Here is a 16854-nt window from a genome sequence, read left to right as displayed (position 1 = left end):
TGCATTTGTTTTGGTACTTCTGGTGAATAAACACACCAATGTGTCCTTTTTTTATTTGATCAAAATGTTTGTTTGATTAAAAATAAGATTGTTATCTTTCTAGTCTCTTAGTTTTTGTTTGTTTGATTTTGGGTAAGATTTTTAAAGCTTTAGGTTTGACTCTTCAATCATATCATAATTTTGGCACTTTCTATATGCACCATTTATTTAGTAGCAAGGATGATGCCTATACATGTATACTAGAAATGTAAGTTGTGGGTGTCGGAGCTCTAACACTATTTTATGAAAATTCATGAACATTGAACAGTATTAACTAATAACCGTCTTAAAATCCTTACTTTTTAAGATAGTTATTTGTAAATAACCATCTTAAAAAGGCTTTCACTCAATACATTCTAAGACGGTTAATAACTAATAACCATCTTAAAATACTTACTTTCTAAGACGGTTATTTGTTAATAATCATCTTAGAAAGACTTTTATTCAAGACATTCTAAGACGGTTAATAAATAATAATCATCTTAAAATCCTTATTTTCAAATACAGTTATTAGTTATTAACTGTCTTAAAAAGGCTTTCATTCAAAACATTTTAAGACGGTTAATAACTAATAATTGTCTTAAAATTCTTACTTTCAAATACGGTTATTAGTTATTAACTGTCTTAAAAACTCTTAATTTTTTAAGACAGTTATTATAATAATCGCCATAAAAAAAATTTGATTTTTAACGATGTTATATTTAACGACGGTTAAAAACCGTCGTTAAAAGGCCTTTTTTTAGTAGTGTGGGCATGTTTCAACTACAACAAAGTTTTGACTTGTTAAAATTGATTTGGTGACACGAAGCAGTCTCACAAGCCTTCAAAAGAGAGGACAAGTTGCTGATATATAGGTTCTTCCATTGTAGTTCTACAAAGATGATACTAATATGTGCAAAAAAATAGATGTGAAACAATTGGAGCACGAAAACATTTTTTTTTGTCATGGACTGTACTTTCTCTCCATAGAGCATGAGGGAAGCAGAAAGTGTCTCCACACAAAATAAATAAGATGATAAGGATTACCTCGATGGAGTCCCTTTTGAGTTTTGAGAACCTTTGCAGGGTTCCATAATCCATTGACCAAATTAAAATTGAAAAAGAAACTATTATGACACACTTCATAATTTTATAGATCTTGGTGTTATGTGTTTAGTCCTTAATTATAAAATTGCAAACTTTTGATATAGCTAGGTCCTTTTTATTTTAGAAAATATTCATTTTAGTTCATATGTATTGTCTCCATTATCTATTATATATAAAATAAAATTTTATACTATTAGATGATGTGACATGACCGTCTCTTGTTTATTTTCTGTATTAAATCCAATCAATCAAAGTATAATTTTTTTATTCAAAATAATAAATCACAATTATAATTGTGGTAATAAGTTATTTTCTTATGATATTAAATATAATCAATCAAATTGTTTTTATTCAAAATAGTAAATCACAATTATAATGCAATCGATCATATTTTTATTTTTTTTATCGATAATTATTGTGTGTCTACATATATATACTAACATATTTTTATTAATTAAAATCTAATAAATAAATACAATAAAAATATAAATTATAAAATTAATATTCATGCAAGGTATTTAACTAGTTATTTAGAAAACATTTTGCGTATTTTTCAAAACGTGTTTGCCGGCCATGTCATTAGTGAATAATGATAAATGACTAAAACTGCAAAATAAAAATTTATAACAACCAAACCTAATAAATATCTTTTATAAAGACTAATATCATAAAATAGGTAAATTATAGGGATGACAAATAGATATAAACTTTTTTTTTTATTAAAAGTTCAACTAAAAATTATCCCTCCAAAATAATGATACTATTATCCAAAAAAATAAAAGAAAAAAAATGTTTTTATTCCTATATTTAAGTGAAATCTTATTTTTAGTCATCCAAGTTTATGACATTTAATTGTCCCTATAATTTACAAGAAACTTGTTTTTATTCCCTCCTCACAAACAACACTAACTTTTGTTTGATGTGACAAACAAAGTATGTCTTTCTTAAATTGAATAACATGATGTAGAAATTGTTTTATTTTAAAAAAGAATTTATTATTATATCTCTTCCTAACACATCAAACGGTAAATTTCAAAGGCTCCATTATCTCTTTGTTTCCATTGTCAGTCTTTAGATTTATTTTTGTCTCTTCTTCTAATTTTATTTGTTTCTTGAATGTTGTTTTCATGAATTTAAACAATAAATAAAATAAAGAGTGTAACCTATTTGTGATGTAAGAAATGTGGCCAACACCATTTGTAAGAAGAAACTAAAATCAAATTTTGTGTAAGGTACATGAAGTAAATTTGATGATATAAATTTATGGGGGACTAAAAATAAGAATTCATAAAAGTATAAACACTAAAAGCATATTTTTTCCAAAAATAAATGTAAAACAATAGGAGCATGAGAACAAATTTTTATCCCATGGAGTGACTTCCTCTCCATAGAGCACGAAAGGGTAGCAGAAAGTGTCTTTGCAAAGAAAGAAAATAAGGAATCACTTTGACGGTGACTCCTTTGAGTTTTGAAAACCTCTGCGGGTTCCCATTAGACATTGAAAAGGAAACTAACATGACACACTTCAATATTTTATAGTTCTTGATGTTATGTGTTTATTCCATAATTATATATAAAATTGTAAACTTTTGATATAGGTACCTCTTATATTAAAAAATATTCATTTAAGTTCATATTATTTATGAAAATATTATGCCTATTTTTCAATATATGATTTGTCATGAGTGAATACTGATAAGGACTAAAATTGCAAAACAAAATTTTATAACAACCTAGAACCGATAATTTTTTTTATAAAGACTAATATAATAAAATAGGTAAATTATAAGGATCATAAATATATTTAAACTTATTTTTTATTATAATTTAATTAAAAACTAATTTATATTCTAAAATTAATATTTTTAGCAATATATAGTATTAAAAACTATTTTTTAATTATAATTGGAGCGAAAACTTTAAGTTTTATCATTCCGATTTTGACCCTGCGTTGCATGGGATATACAAAATGTTTAAAAACTTTAATTTGAATTTTATATTGAATGAATGTAATTTGTTATATTTTTTTCCTCATATTTACATTATAAAAAATATTCATCGTTATTTGTTATATTTTTTCATACTTTTAATGTTCGTAAAATAAAATATTTAATAAATTATTTAAATTAGAAAAGAGATAACCATAAAAATATATTCCAATTAAAATTATTATAATAAAAAAATATAATTTTACCATAAAAATTTAAATATAAATGTTATAAATGTGACTTCAAGTAAACTATCTATCTTGTGAATTAAGTGGAAATTTCTAGTTGCTTTTATATGTGTCTTCTCTTAGTCCCCATAACCATAAATTTGCAAGCATAGCACGCCCCCTTCAAGACGAAGATATATACGCCTTCAATTTAAGGAAATAAAGTTGTCCACAAACTTTGTAGGAATAACCTACAAATGGAAAATCAAATCCATAGATATTTATATTTAATTTAAATAAATTTTATATGAATATGCTTAAATTTCTTTTTACGTAAAAGAATTCTTCCTTTTTTTCAATTTAAAAGTATAAAAAATTATATATTTCAAATAATTATATATTCTATTTTATGTTGCTTTAATTCGTATTTATATTCACTCGTGGCACAAATTAAAATCTTTATGTTAGACTAATCAATTCCTTAAAAAAATTAACATAGTCGATTAAGTTTTCTTAATGAGCAATTAAATGTAATGAATTAATTTTTTAACGTAATCAATATATTTTATTTTGGTCAATTATATTTATTAACTAAATATAATTTGGCAACCAATTAGTATTTTTTTTTTGTCCATAACAATCAAAAACTATGGAGGGATTTACAGCAAATTCATGCACATTCCTCAACAAATTGAACTGGACTCTGACATTTATATATGATTGATTATAAAATTAAATGAAATTTAGATTATTTTCATGGGGAAATAAGTATTTTATACTTAGGGCCAATTTGGATGGTGTTTATTAGCTATACAACTGGAACTTCCTTACATATTTAATTCTATTATGAATATTTCAATTTTAAAATGAATTATTTCAATTATTTTGTTAGATAAATAAATATTGAATTTTATATTTTTGAAAAATTAAATTAAACCATTATATTTCTACTAATATTTATTTAGAAACTGATGATAAATGCTAGGCAATCAAATCACTCTCAAATTCATATTCTTATTCAACATTAGATTTGTGACCATTTTAGGCCCATTTATCTAAAAAAATATTGGCAAACAAAAACTTGTTGAGCATTAAGTCTGAAATAACTTTATTTTACTTAATTTTCATTTAAATAAAATTCTAAGTAAAAAGTTCAAATAACTTTCATTTTTTTATTTTTTTTTATTTTAAATTTTTTATGAATATTTTAGTTTTAACTTTTAAGTTGTATAAAAATTGGATCAGCTCCATAGTTCCTTAAATATATTAATTATTGTTCTTAAAAAATAGAGAATTTTAATTTAAAAATTGCTAATTTTTTAAAATTAAAAAATGGGTAGTTATTAACTAAAATGAATTTTATAAAAATTGTTTTAAAATTGTTAACAGCAGGTCTTAAATATTGATGAATTTAATAACAAAAGTATATAATATTTGTTAATTTTTAGGTTTAATTATTCATTTGATCCCTATAGTTTCATCATTTGTATCTTTTAGTCCTTATAGTTTTAAAGTGACTTTTTTAATTTTTATAGTTTACATTTTAATTCTCTTTTAATCATTATAGTTTGAAAGGGATTTTTTTAATCCTTATAATTTATATTTTAATTCATTTTTATATTTTATATTTTAATTACATTTAAGTCTTTACCATCAAAATATGAGTAATATTATTAATTATAACTACAAAAATATTAACAAGTAATTCGTAACTAATTTATAGCAAAATAATTTATAATAAAAAATAGTTGATAATTTATAACTAATTTGTAGCTAATCATTTTTTTTTTGTAGTAATGGCTAAAATTTAATTAAATTACAAAATTACTTTCAAACTATAGAAACTAAAAAAGAATTAAAATATAAACTATGAGTATTAAAAAGATCACTTTTAAATTACATGAACTAAAAAAGAATTAAAATGTAAACTATACTAACTAAAAAAATCACTTTCAAACTATAAGGACTAAAAAATATGAATCATGAAACTATAAAGACCAAATAAGTAATTTAATCTAATTTTTATTATAAGACTGTTAATAGTAGGGGGGTTTTAATTTTTGAAAATTTTTATAACAAAAATATTTAATAGTTTTTTTTAAAAAAAAAATCAATTAACAACGCATTGATCTCACTAATTCATATTTATATACATCTTTTAAACAAGTAACCATACTAAGAAAAATTCAATTAGGTGATTATTTTTAAAAAAATGTTGACTTTTTTATATCAAGTGACTCTTAAATATTTATATTTAAATTAATTTATACAACTTTTATAAAAGTGATTTTTATATTTATTTTTAAATCAAATATTCTTCATATTTTTAATCGGAAGTATAAAAAGAATATACTTTTTTAAACAGATATTCCATCTATACTGTGCACATTCATCTTTATATACATATGTTAGATGGACCACCATATTAAGACAAATCTATTTGGATAAAAAGATTAATAATCATTGATTTTTTATGATAAAAGACTCATATATATTTATATTTAATTTATATAATTTCTATATGAATGATATTTAAATTTTTTTTATATCAAAACATCCTTCATTTTTAATTTAAAATTATAAAAATTATATTTCATAAACTATATTATGTTTTTTGTCCTCAAAAAATTTAAAAGTGTTGTTTTTTTGCCTAGAGCAAGGTTTAGACGTCCAAACCAACCTGCATTGCTTTTAAATATCATATTGTAATAGATGTAAAAAAATGTCACCTATACATTGATTATATGTATAATCGGTATAAAAAGTTATCATGATAAAAAAAAATGAAAAATTTTAATTTTGTGAAGATGAAAAACTTACTGAAAATTTTGTAGAGACAAATTTTAAATATTTTGATATTTATAAAAATAAAAAATATATTTAAGTCAAAATAAAATGCAAACAAAATATTCAAATCCTTTATTTATCCGGTGCATCATCACCCGGGACAACAAAGTTTATCTATGTGAATTCCATGTAAATTTTCCTACATTGTTTTATAAAAAATATTCATCCTTATGGGTTATATTTTATATATTAAGTTAATTCTAATTTTATCTTCATATTATCACGAAAAACATTCATCCGTTTTTTTTTATATTTTTTTCATACTTTTTTATGTTTGTGAAATAAAATATTTAATACATTATTTAAGTCAAAAAATAGATATCCATAAAAATTAAATTTTAATGAAAATCATTATACTAAAATAACATGATTTTATCATAATATATTTTAGATATTAATACGTTTTTTCGGTAAGTCAGTTATCCCCACGAATTTGTTGAAATTTTTTTACTTCCTTTCATATATAAAAAAAACACACCCCTTTGTATTATATTTTATATATAGTTTTATTTTATTATGTTAGAATATAAATATTAATTTATCAAATAAAATTCAATTTTTTTCAAGTAGAAGAAAATCATGAATAGTTTATTTCAAAGAGATGAAAAAAATAAAAATTGAATAATTTTTTTAAAAAAAATTAATTTTAAACACTAATTTTGGGTGGAGAAAATAATACCGTTTTTGTTGATTTAATTATATTTTTGTTATGAAAAGAATGTATTAATTATATAAAAGAAATTTTAATTTTGATTAGACAATTTTTTTGGTAAAAACATTTATTACAGTGAATTCAAAGTAAATCCTCCTACTTACTTTTCTCTTAATTTTTTTTATATCTTTTTTCATACTTCCATGAAAAATGTTTAACTGCATTTTTTAGATTTTATTCATATTTTATAAGTTCATAAAATAAAATATTTAATACATTGTTTAAATAAAAAAATGAGACAAGCATAGAAATGCATTTAAATTAAAATTTTGATGATAAAGATTAAATTTCAATATAATAATTTAGATATTAATGTGATTTTAGGTGAATTTTCAATCCTGGTGTATTAATTGAAAATTATGTACTTAATTTTAGAAACAAAAGTTAAATATGTTTCTGGCCTCTGCTAAATGTCTAAATTTTATTTTTTAATTATTTATTTATTTTTTTCATCTTTGATAAATTTAAAATCTTGTTTTTATCTCGAGATTTGTTTAGATAACACTTTAAATAATGAAATAAAATTATTTAGATAGCATTGTATGGAAAGCAACAAAATTTTAAATTTATTATGGATAAAAAATAAAATATAAATATTTGTCAGAAATCAGCAATATATTTAAGTATAAAAAAATTATTCATTCTGATGCGTTATGTTTTATATATAACTTTTATTTTAATATATTAGCATATATATTAATATAAAAAAGAAAATTAAAATTCGTCTAATTAAAAGAAAGTATCAAATAATTTATTTAAGTTAGAAGATGATAAATAAAAAATAAAAAATTGTTTGCTTAAAAAATAAGTGTAGATACAAATTTTGCATGGAGAAAATGATATTAATTTTGTTTATTTAATTTTATTTTTGTTATGTAATTAAATATATATTAATTATGTACGTAGGAGGAATTTTAATTTTGATCGGACTATGATCAATATTATAAAATTTCATCTCTTGTGAATAATTCTTATCACTAATAGTATATCTCACTTATCATATACAAGAAACATTAAGTTTGATTAGGTCTAACTAAACTTCCTATTCGGTTAGTTGCATCCTACTTTGTGCATGAAAGATTAACTTCAATAAATTGTACAAAAAGATATTTTTATATTTAGGATGTGAAGGATTAGTATAAATATGAACATAAAAAACAAAAAAATAATTTCTAAAAAATAACGGGTACAAAATAAAATATAACATGTCATGTTATTATTATTTAAAAATGAAAAAATATAGCATAAGTGTATCTCATGAAACAAATTCTTTTTCCCATATATCATTCATTAAAAACCTCAACATTTATATAATTTGTAAGAATTTTGGACGTACGCTACTGATTCAAAATATTTTTTTTAATTTAAACATTAGTGAATTTCAACGTTTACAACATGAGTAGATTTATTAAGTTGTCAATAAATTTCAATTTTTCCTAATACAAAAATAAATAAATATTAAATTATAAAAAAGAAAATAGATTTGATTTATCAGATAATCACATTAAATGTTATTTCAATTTGAATTTAATCCTATCATCTTTAAAATGACATAAATGCAACTTTTATTAAATCTGTCAAATTGGGTCATTTAATTAATTTTTTATTCAAAGATAATTGATATCAACTATAATATATGGAAACTCTATAAAAAAAACTATAATATGAAATCTTGAAATTTGATTTTAAATTTCTATATAATGACTGATTAAAATATTATTAATTTGACATAAATATTTTCCTTATTAGCTCTCACTAATTTTTAACTATTGATAGCTAAAAATTGATCGAAGGAGAAAAATTTCTATCCAATTACGATTTTTAGAATTTCGAATTTAAAAATAAATTAATTTTATTTTAATTGTTAATACTAATTCATCCATTTGAAAAAAAAAAGTTTATTCAAATCTACTTAACAGTAATAGGCATTTAAAAAAAAGTAAAATTTAATAATAACATTCATTTTCTTATTAATCGTCGAAGAAAAAAATTCTTATTAATAATAATAGGTAATTAATAGGTAACACCTTTAATTTGTCTATGGTATTATATTTATTAAAATTTACTTTCAATTCTTTTATTAGAACTTAAATATGTTATTTTATTGGTATAAATTATTTTAGTTCATCTAATTTGTTGATTTTAATCATACGTATGGTATAATTTTAAAATAAGTTTTGAGATAATAAAAACCAACAATTGACAAAAACTAAACATTAAGACCTTGTTTGAGGTGATTTTAGTTTTGTGTTTCAATTTTTTTTTAAAAAATAACAATCAGTTTATATTTTCGATTTTAACAATGCATTAAATTAGTTTTTATTATTATTAGTAGTAATTTTTATTTTTAGTATCTTTAACCATAATCAAATATATTTACTTTTTGTATTTGATTTGATTATATAATTTCTGCTATATGGTTAAATGAAATTCAAATTATTATTAAGAGTAAATTTATCATTTTAGGATATTCCTTTTATGAAGTATGGAAATTAAAAACAGAGGTTTTTTTTTTTGTAAATATTAATATTAAATTTTCATTTCTTGTAATTATTATAAAATTTATTTGTTTTATACTGAGAATTTTATAGAAATTTTGATATGCCGAAAAATAGTCCTTAATTTGATTCAATTTAGGCATGTAATGTGAGAATTTTTCCATTATAGCATAATATCCAATCTTAAATATTATTTTTTCAAATAAAATTTTGAATTTGAATCCAAATTTTTATTATGTAATTTTTAATAGAATCAACCTTTAATATTAAGGAATAATAATGTCAATCTTTAATATTATTTTTTCCTTAAAAAATCTTTGATATTAATTCTATTCAGATTAGACATGTACGTAATATGATAATGTTTTTTTTATTATAACATAATAGTCCCAATGTTTTGATATCAATTTTTCAAATAATTATTTTGCAATCGAGTTGAATTTTTTTATTACCTTCATAAAGCTTCTTCTACATTACTTGTTTGGAAAAAAAAAATATCTCTCATTACATGATGAAGTTTTGCCTTTAATATATCAATAAAAAAAAGAACATTACATGATAGTCGGTAAAAAAAGTATAGTAACTACTAAAAAATATTTCAGATATAATAAGTATGGAGGTATATATAAAATTTATATGCCATAATTCTGAAACTGTAATGAAGCTTATCATTATATAAATAAGCAACAACTCTAAATCCAAATTTTCAGTAAGAAAATTCATAAAAACATCCTCAACAACTTTTAAAACTACCTTAAAAAAAAGTTGCAACTATCATTAAATGGACAATAAATGGTCATTATCAAATCTACAGAATTTTGACATTTGTAGTTTCCAGTTATAAATATTGGGTTTTCTTAACTATTGCCAAGAATATCTACTAGTAGAACTTTGCTAGAAATACATATAGGCCAAACCGGCCGGCTTCAATATGTCACTCAATAAATCATTAATACTATTTAATGAAAATCTCCATTTGTACTAAAAACAAATTAAAACCTGAATCATTTTCTAGAAACTCCATTCTTATAAGGAAACATCCTAATAAAAATAAAAAATAAAAGTAAAATGATCAAACCTTATAAGTGATTCGTGTTTAAATGGAAATATTGCCCAAATAGAAAATAGATTATCAAAGAAGAAATTCAATTACCGTTACAAGAAAAGAAATGGAAAGGAAGTGATAAGGTAAATGAAGCCAACCTATAAAGCCTTATATAAAACAAAATATGAATATGGGAAGGAAGTGATAGTTAAATATCAGAGATACTTTAAATAGAAGAGCAAATATTTATTTCTCCAAATTAAATACAAATTGATTATGAAAATCCTAAAAGATGTTGAAATCACAAATTTTATTAACTACCATCCACTAGTTAGACCTTAATTACATAAAAAATTAAAATAATATTACATTTTTTTAGTTGATCCAAATAATTATTATATTTAAAAAGGTATATATATAAATTTAATTATGTTATATTGTTATATATCAAATTAACTTTCAGAATTAGTTATATATATATATATATATATATATATATATATATATATATATATATTGTAATCTCGTAGCCTATTTTTGAGATTTTAATTTTGATTCAAATAATATTTTTTTGATAATTTTTTTGATTCAAATAATTATTGTATAAAAAATAGTTATATTCAAACGTAATAATCTTACACTTTAATCTGAAAATTAATTTATTTTTTTATTCAACCAAAATATGAAATTTATATTATGCACATAATAACCTTTTTGTTTTACTAAATGCTTGTAATAATCTTAAAGTTATATTTTTTTATGCAAGTTAATTAAGTGAGATATGAAAATTGATTTTATTGGATATAATATTATTTGAGAGTGGGACACGAAATTATATTTACTAAATTATTAATTATTATATCTTAAAAATATGAAAATAAAAAAACAAGAATTAAATTTTTCTTTGCTGCATAAATTATTCATATTTTATCTTAATTTGAATATGTTATAATTTTGAATCAAAATATATTAATGTTTCTAATTAATCCGAATTAAAATATATATTACTCCTAATTATTCTAAATCAATTAAACTAAATATTTTTTTTAAAAAATAATTGAGTATTTCATGTTAAATATTGTTTTTACTTAGTGAATTATAATGAGTTGGGGACACCAGTGTAGTCTTTAACTAAAAAAACATATAAATAGCTATTTTACCATACTTAATAGACTTATGTATTTCATAAAAAAAATAGAATTATATATTTTAACATATAAATCAATCAAATCAAAATTAAATTTTTTGTTAATTTACTATGCATATAAAAGATATTTCTATTTGTTTCTAAATTTTAAAACTTCTTCTATTGAAATTAACTTTTTTACTCAATTTACCTATCATTTTATTTAATTATTAATATGTATAGTTATTCAAAATTAAATTATCTTCAAAGATATATTACTTTGTCATTTTTTTCTTGATCGTCTTTTATTTTCCAACTCTGTTTGAATTAAAAATACAAATATTAGATACTAATAATTTTCATGATGATTACATATGGTGATTGGAAAATTATGTTCAACCATAATTTTTTATTTTTGAATGTTATAATTATCTTAAAATTATTTTTATACAAATAACTATGCATAAATTATTATGTGTGCAAATAAGTGTGAGGCTAAAACATAAGAAAAAATAGTAGAGGACATATATATAAATGGAAAACATAAATTATAAAATTGTAATGCCATATGTATAATATTTATTTATATATTAAATGATAAATAAATAATGTTTATTTTACATTCCAAATATATAATTTTTAAATAAAAAATATTTTATATTTTACGTCCTATATATATAACGTTTTAGATATATATTTAGTTTAATTATTTAATAAAAAAATAAACAAGAAAATTATTTTACCTTGTATACATATATAATATGTTTTTATTTAATAAAAAAATGTTCAATTAAATGAAATAGTATATTGCGCTGAAATATAATTATAATTATAATATAAAAATATTATTCATAGTGAGATAATTTTTCAGTAAATAATTTTCATTAAATAAAAAACTTCTACAATTACTCTTTTATTTATGAAAAGAACAAAAAAGTTAAAATTATTCTTTTAACCTTAAAAATATGAGAAAAAACAACTAAATATTATTCATTTATTCTAGAGATTGAAAAAAAGCAAATTACTCATTTACCACCACTTCTACTTTTATATAAAGATAGTTTTTCATTCTTCTCTACCGTCTATATGGCTTGTCCTTTGACACTGGCAATGGTCATTCGGCAACTGCGGAGCTTCTTCTTTGGGTGGTTGGAGAAACGGATGAATCCCCAAACTACACAGGTATAACTCCCCTTTCCTTTTCACGTAACAAACTTTTTCGAAATGTTTGTATGTTAAGTATTTCTAGGGACTAAATGAACATTTTTCCCCAAAGAAGAAATCTGTCGGATTTGTCTAATGTTTTGTTCAGGTGTCATTGGAAGTAGGAAAAGAAGCTAAGGGGATCTTGACGATTAAGAAGAAGATACAAAGGACAAGTGGAAGTGACAGACAAGAGGAGAGGGACAGGTTGAGTGAGTTCCCTGATTGTGTTCTGCTCCATATACTGGAATTTATGAACACAACAGATGCAGTTCGAACTTGTATATTGTCTAAACGATGGAAGGACCTTTGGAAAGGTCTCACAAGTTTCTCTTTCATGCACTTTTACTTTAGAAATGTTGACAATTTTAACAGATTTGTAGAAGGAGTACTGTGTTATCGGGATCACTCTATTTCCTTGCTTAATCTTCATTTCCGGGCCTACAGTTCAACTGCATGCAAACTCCTGGATATGATCATTAGATATGCTTTGTTGTTCAATGTTCAACAATTAACAATTGAATCAGGTTTTAATTTCAGAAACATGCCCAAGAATTTTGTCCCTCTCATGTTTTCCTGTCCGACTTTGATAACTCTTAAACTTTGCACTACGTTTCCTTTAGAACTTCCCAAATCTCTACTTCTACCAGCATTGAAAACCTTGCACTTGGTGAATATGATTTTCACTGCAAGTGACAATGACTGCGCTGAGCCCTTTTCAAACTGTAACTTGTTGAATACTTTGGTACTTCAATATTGCAGTTTGCACAATGATGTAAAAGTCCTCCACATATCTAATTCTAACCTTTCAAGTTTGGAAATGGACGACACCCTTCGATTCACCAACCCGGACTCTTTTCAACGAAAGATTGTGCTTTCTACTCCAAATCTTAGTTCTCTCACAATCGGGGATAGTTTCAGTTATCACCAAGTCTCCTCCACGTGTAATCTTTCATTTCTTGAAGAAGCAAATGTTGACACCCCTTCTAATATAGATTATTGTGACATCAAAAGCTTGTTGCAACTGCTGATTAATGTAAAGATATTGACACTCTCTGCGCGTACCCTTAAGATAATACTAAATGTAAGTTACCCCTAGTTTGTTTGCTTGTTTTTTTTTTTTTTTAATGTTCATATGATGTCTGCATTCTTATGTCAAATTTGTTGCCCATACTCAATCTTGCATTTCACAATATCCCTTAAAATATGTCTTCAATTCACTAATTTTTTAGGATCTATCAAATCTTGCTACAATGAGAACTCAACCTCCGTGCTTTGTCAGATTGGAGTCATTGGAAGTGAAAATGAATCCATATGCTCAAATGTCGGTTATGGAAGTAAACAAGGTAGTAGAGTTTTTACTTCAGAACTCTCCCCAAACCAGAGTGGCTATCATAAATTGTTGAAAGTTATATCATTATTCGTGCTTAACCATTTAGGTAATTATTTTTACAAATTATTCAAGTTTTACTTCTTTTTGTTTCCCTTTCTTGCTGATTCTCTCTTCTTACAACAAATTATAGGGTGTTAGATTGTGATTCCCTTGTTTTTATGGTTTGTTGTTGGTGATGTAAGCTCTATTGGAGCTTGTAGGCCTAGGATCTTCTTCATCAATGGATTCTTTTGCTTCTTGGAAGATGAATGACAGCGGAATAGAGAAGGAAGAGAGAGAGGAGATGTTACTTCAAGGAGAAGATAAGTCTAAAAGAAACTCACCACCATAGGAGATCATGGATAAGAGTTTGAAGGAAGAAGGAGATGAATGAAGGGAGAGGAAGAGAAGAGCACGAAATTTTATGCTCTAAAAGAGCTATGAAATCTGAAGTTTAATTTTCAAATGATCAAAGTTCAAAAAAATGCACATACATAACCTCTATTTATAGCCTAAGTGTCACACAAAATTAGAGGGAAATTTGAATTTCAATTCAAATTTTACTTGAATTTGAAATTGAATTTGTGGAGTCAAATTTTGGAGCCAAAATTTCACTAATTATGAATAATGAATTTGGTTCAGCCCACTAATCCAAGATCAATTCAAAGATTCTCCATTAAGTCATTAAGTGTGCTCAGGTGTCATGAGGCATGAAGGACATACACAAAGTGTGACTATATGATGTGGCAATGGGGTGTAGTAAGTAAATGCTCACCTCCCCCTCTAAAATTTAATTGGATTGGACTTCTACCAATTCAATTAAATTTATTTCTCAGCACACATATCAAATATTCATTTAGTACATGTGAAATTATAAAATCACTCCTAATACAAAAACTAGTCTAGGTACCCTAAAATACAAGGACTGAAAAATCTTATATTTTTAGGGTATCATATCTACATTATGGAATCCTAAATACAAGGATCAAATATAATGACATCCTAATCTAATATATATATAGATAATTAGACCCAACCTTGATTTATGGACTCAAAAATCTATCCTAAAATTCATGAGAACTTTAGAACCTTCTTCAGCAATTCTAGTCCAATCCTCTGGGAGCCTCTTACTCATGGCTAGTGACTGGTCCTTTCCTTGGAAGGATTGCATCAGTTGGTGTTTTCTTATTTGGCTTTGATGGATGAATGAATTTTTTTTTCCCAGAAACCATGAGAGTGGGGAATGAGTTTGAAACATGTAATTTTTTTCATTATTAAAATCCATGCTTAAACTATTCAGGTTGATATGGTCTACAAATTATTTTTTTTTTTTATCTCATTTTATAATTACCTTCGAGCCTGACAGTCTCTTAAAGCAATGCTACAGTAGATTTCTGTATCGTCAGTGCCTTGCTTATACTATCTTTTTTTCATAAATGATGATTTTAAAAAACATGGCAAGAGCATATTACATAGCAAGTAGCAAATAAATGAGACAAGGCCTGTGATGAACAAATCATACTATTTGGATTAGAGAAGAATTGGGTACATACTTGTGGTTGTGGTTTTTCTAATTCAAGTGTTCCAATGAATGTACCATTTGAAGGGAGACTACGTACTTGAACAAATCCAAAACAGAGATGAAATTCTACAATATTGACGAAGGAACTCAAAACATATTCATCAAATGGCAAACAGGAAAAAAATATAGTTAATAGAGATAAGGACATGCATATTAAATATGGATTTGTGGAATAAGTCCCAACACTAGCTAGTAGTAAGGTCCTAATCATTAAAGAGAATTAAAAAAAATAACATTTATGTGTACAACAATTTTAAACAAAGTATACCGTTATTTATATATAATGTTTTTCTCACATTTTTCATCTTTTTTACAATTGTTTTTATCTGTTCTTTCATTGTATGCATTTGTAATCAGTAAATTTATGAAATATTTCTATAAATTTCATAGGTTAGGTGTGTTTGAAGGAAAAGGAACATTGGGGAAGTTGAAGCTGAAGAGAAGGATGCAGAGTGGCAGAGATAGAACTGAGGACAAGGAAATGATGAGTGACAAATGGCTTTGTTTTTCTGTTCAAACTTATGTCTTGTACATTGGGGAAATATTTCATTATCCTCATACGGAATTTCTTACGCTTTATCAACCTCACCCATTTCAGCAAATTTGTATCTTTTGTGCTGTCTCATCTAGAGGGTTCTTTTTCCCTGCATAATCTTGATTTGTGGCTTAAAATTTGCATTGGATGCGAACTCTTGTTCTCAGTTTTCAGTGACAACATACTATAGGCTGCTATATAATAAGCTTCTGGTTTATCCTTTTATAGACTTTTCTTTTGGGTTATTTGGCTTTGGCCAATGAAAAATTATAATGTTAAGGAATTTTCACTGTGTCGAAGAATGGCTATGTTGAAATGTACTGTCTTAGTCTTTTGTTTCAAATATCTGTCCTCTTTTAGTGGCAATCCATTTAAACTGTCAAGAATTTTTTTTGTTGTATTTCTGTAATTTAGATTTAGATTATCTTTGAAGAACAGTGACACCTGAAGAAAAAAGGCCACTTAATAGACAGAACAATCTGAAGTGACTTTCTTTGCTGTTGTTGTATGCTGCGTCAACATTTATCAAGTCTTGATTTAGGCCAAGAATGATTTTTGGACATCATTATGTTCAATTTCACATCTGAATATTTCAGGTATAGTTTGAAGGCAAATCTAGATACAATTATTTTGGAAATAAGGAAATTATTGTAA

At 23.9% G+C, this 16854-nt stretch overlaps 1 protein-coding gene across 6 annotated transcripts; it reads left to right on the top strand.

Annotated features, from left to right (window-relative positions):
• The first annotated feature begins 12591 nt into the window (after positions 1-12591).
• On the top strand, positions 12592-16462 carry LOC114395964 (F-box/LRR-repeat protein At1g55660-like). 6 transcript variants are annotated; one of them, XM_028357838.1, is made up of 4 exons: positions 12592-12690; positions 12821-13795; positions 13994-14057; positions 16056-16462. In XM_028357838.1, the coding sequence occupies exons 1-4, from the start codon at positions 12595-12597 to the stop codon at positions 16058-16060; spliced, it is 1140 nt and encodes a 379-aa protein (XP_028213639.1). In that variant the 5' UTR covers positions 12592-12594; the 3' UTR covers positions 16061-16462. The 6 variants fall into 6 exon arrangements, with proteins under 6 accessions (XP_028213639.1, XP_028213637.1, XP_028213638.1 ...); XM_028357836.1 differs by having other exon boundaries at positions 13994-14150; positions 16056-16460; XM_028357837.1 differs by having other exon boundaries at positions 13944-14057; positions 16056-16458.
• The last annotated feature ends 392 nt before the right edge of the window (positions 16463-16854 follow it).

Source organism: Glycine soja, chromosome 18 (genome assembly GCF_004193775.1).
Source record: "Glycine soja cultivar W05 chromosome 18, ASM419377v2, whole genome shotgun sequence".
Lineage (NCBI taxonomy): Eukaryota > Viridiplantae > Streptophyta > Magnoliopsida > Fabales > Fabaceae > Glycine > Glycine soja.
Note: the sequence above shows the minus strand (reverse complement) of the source record. Positions and strands in the feature narration are given on the sequence as shown.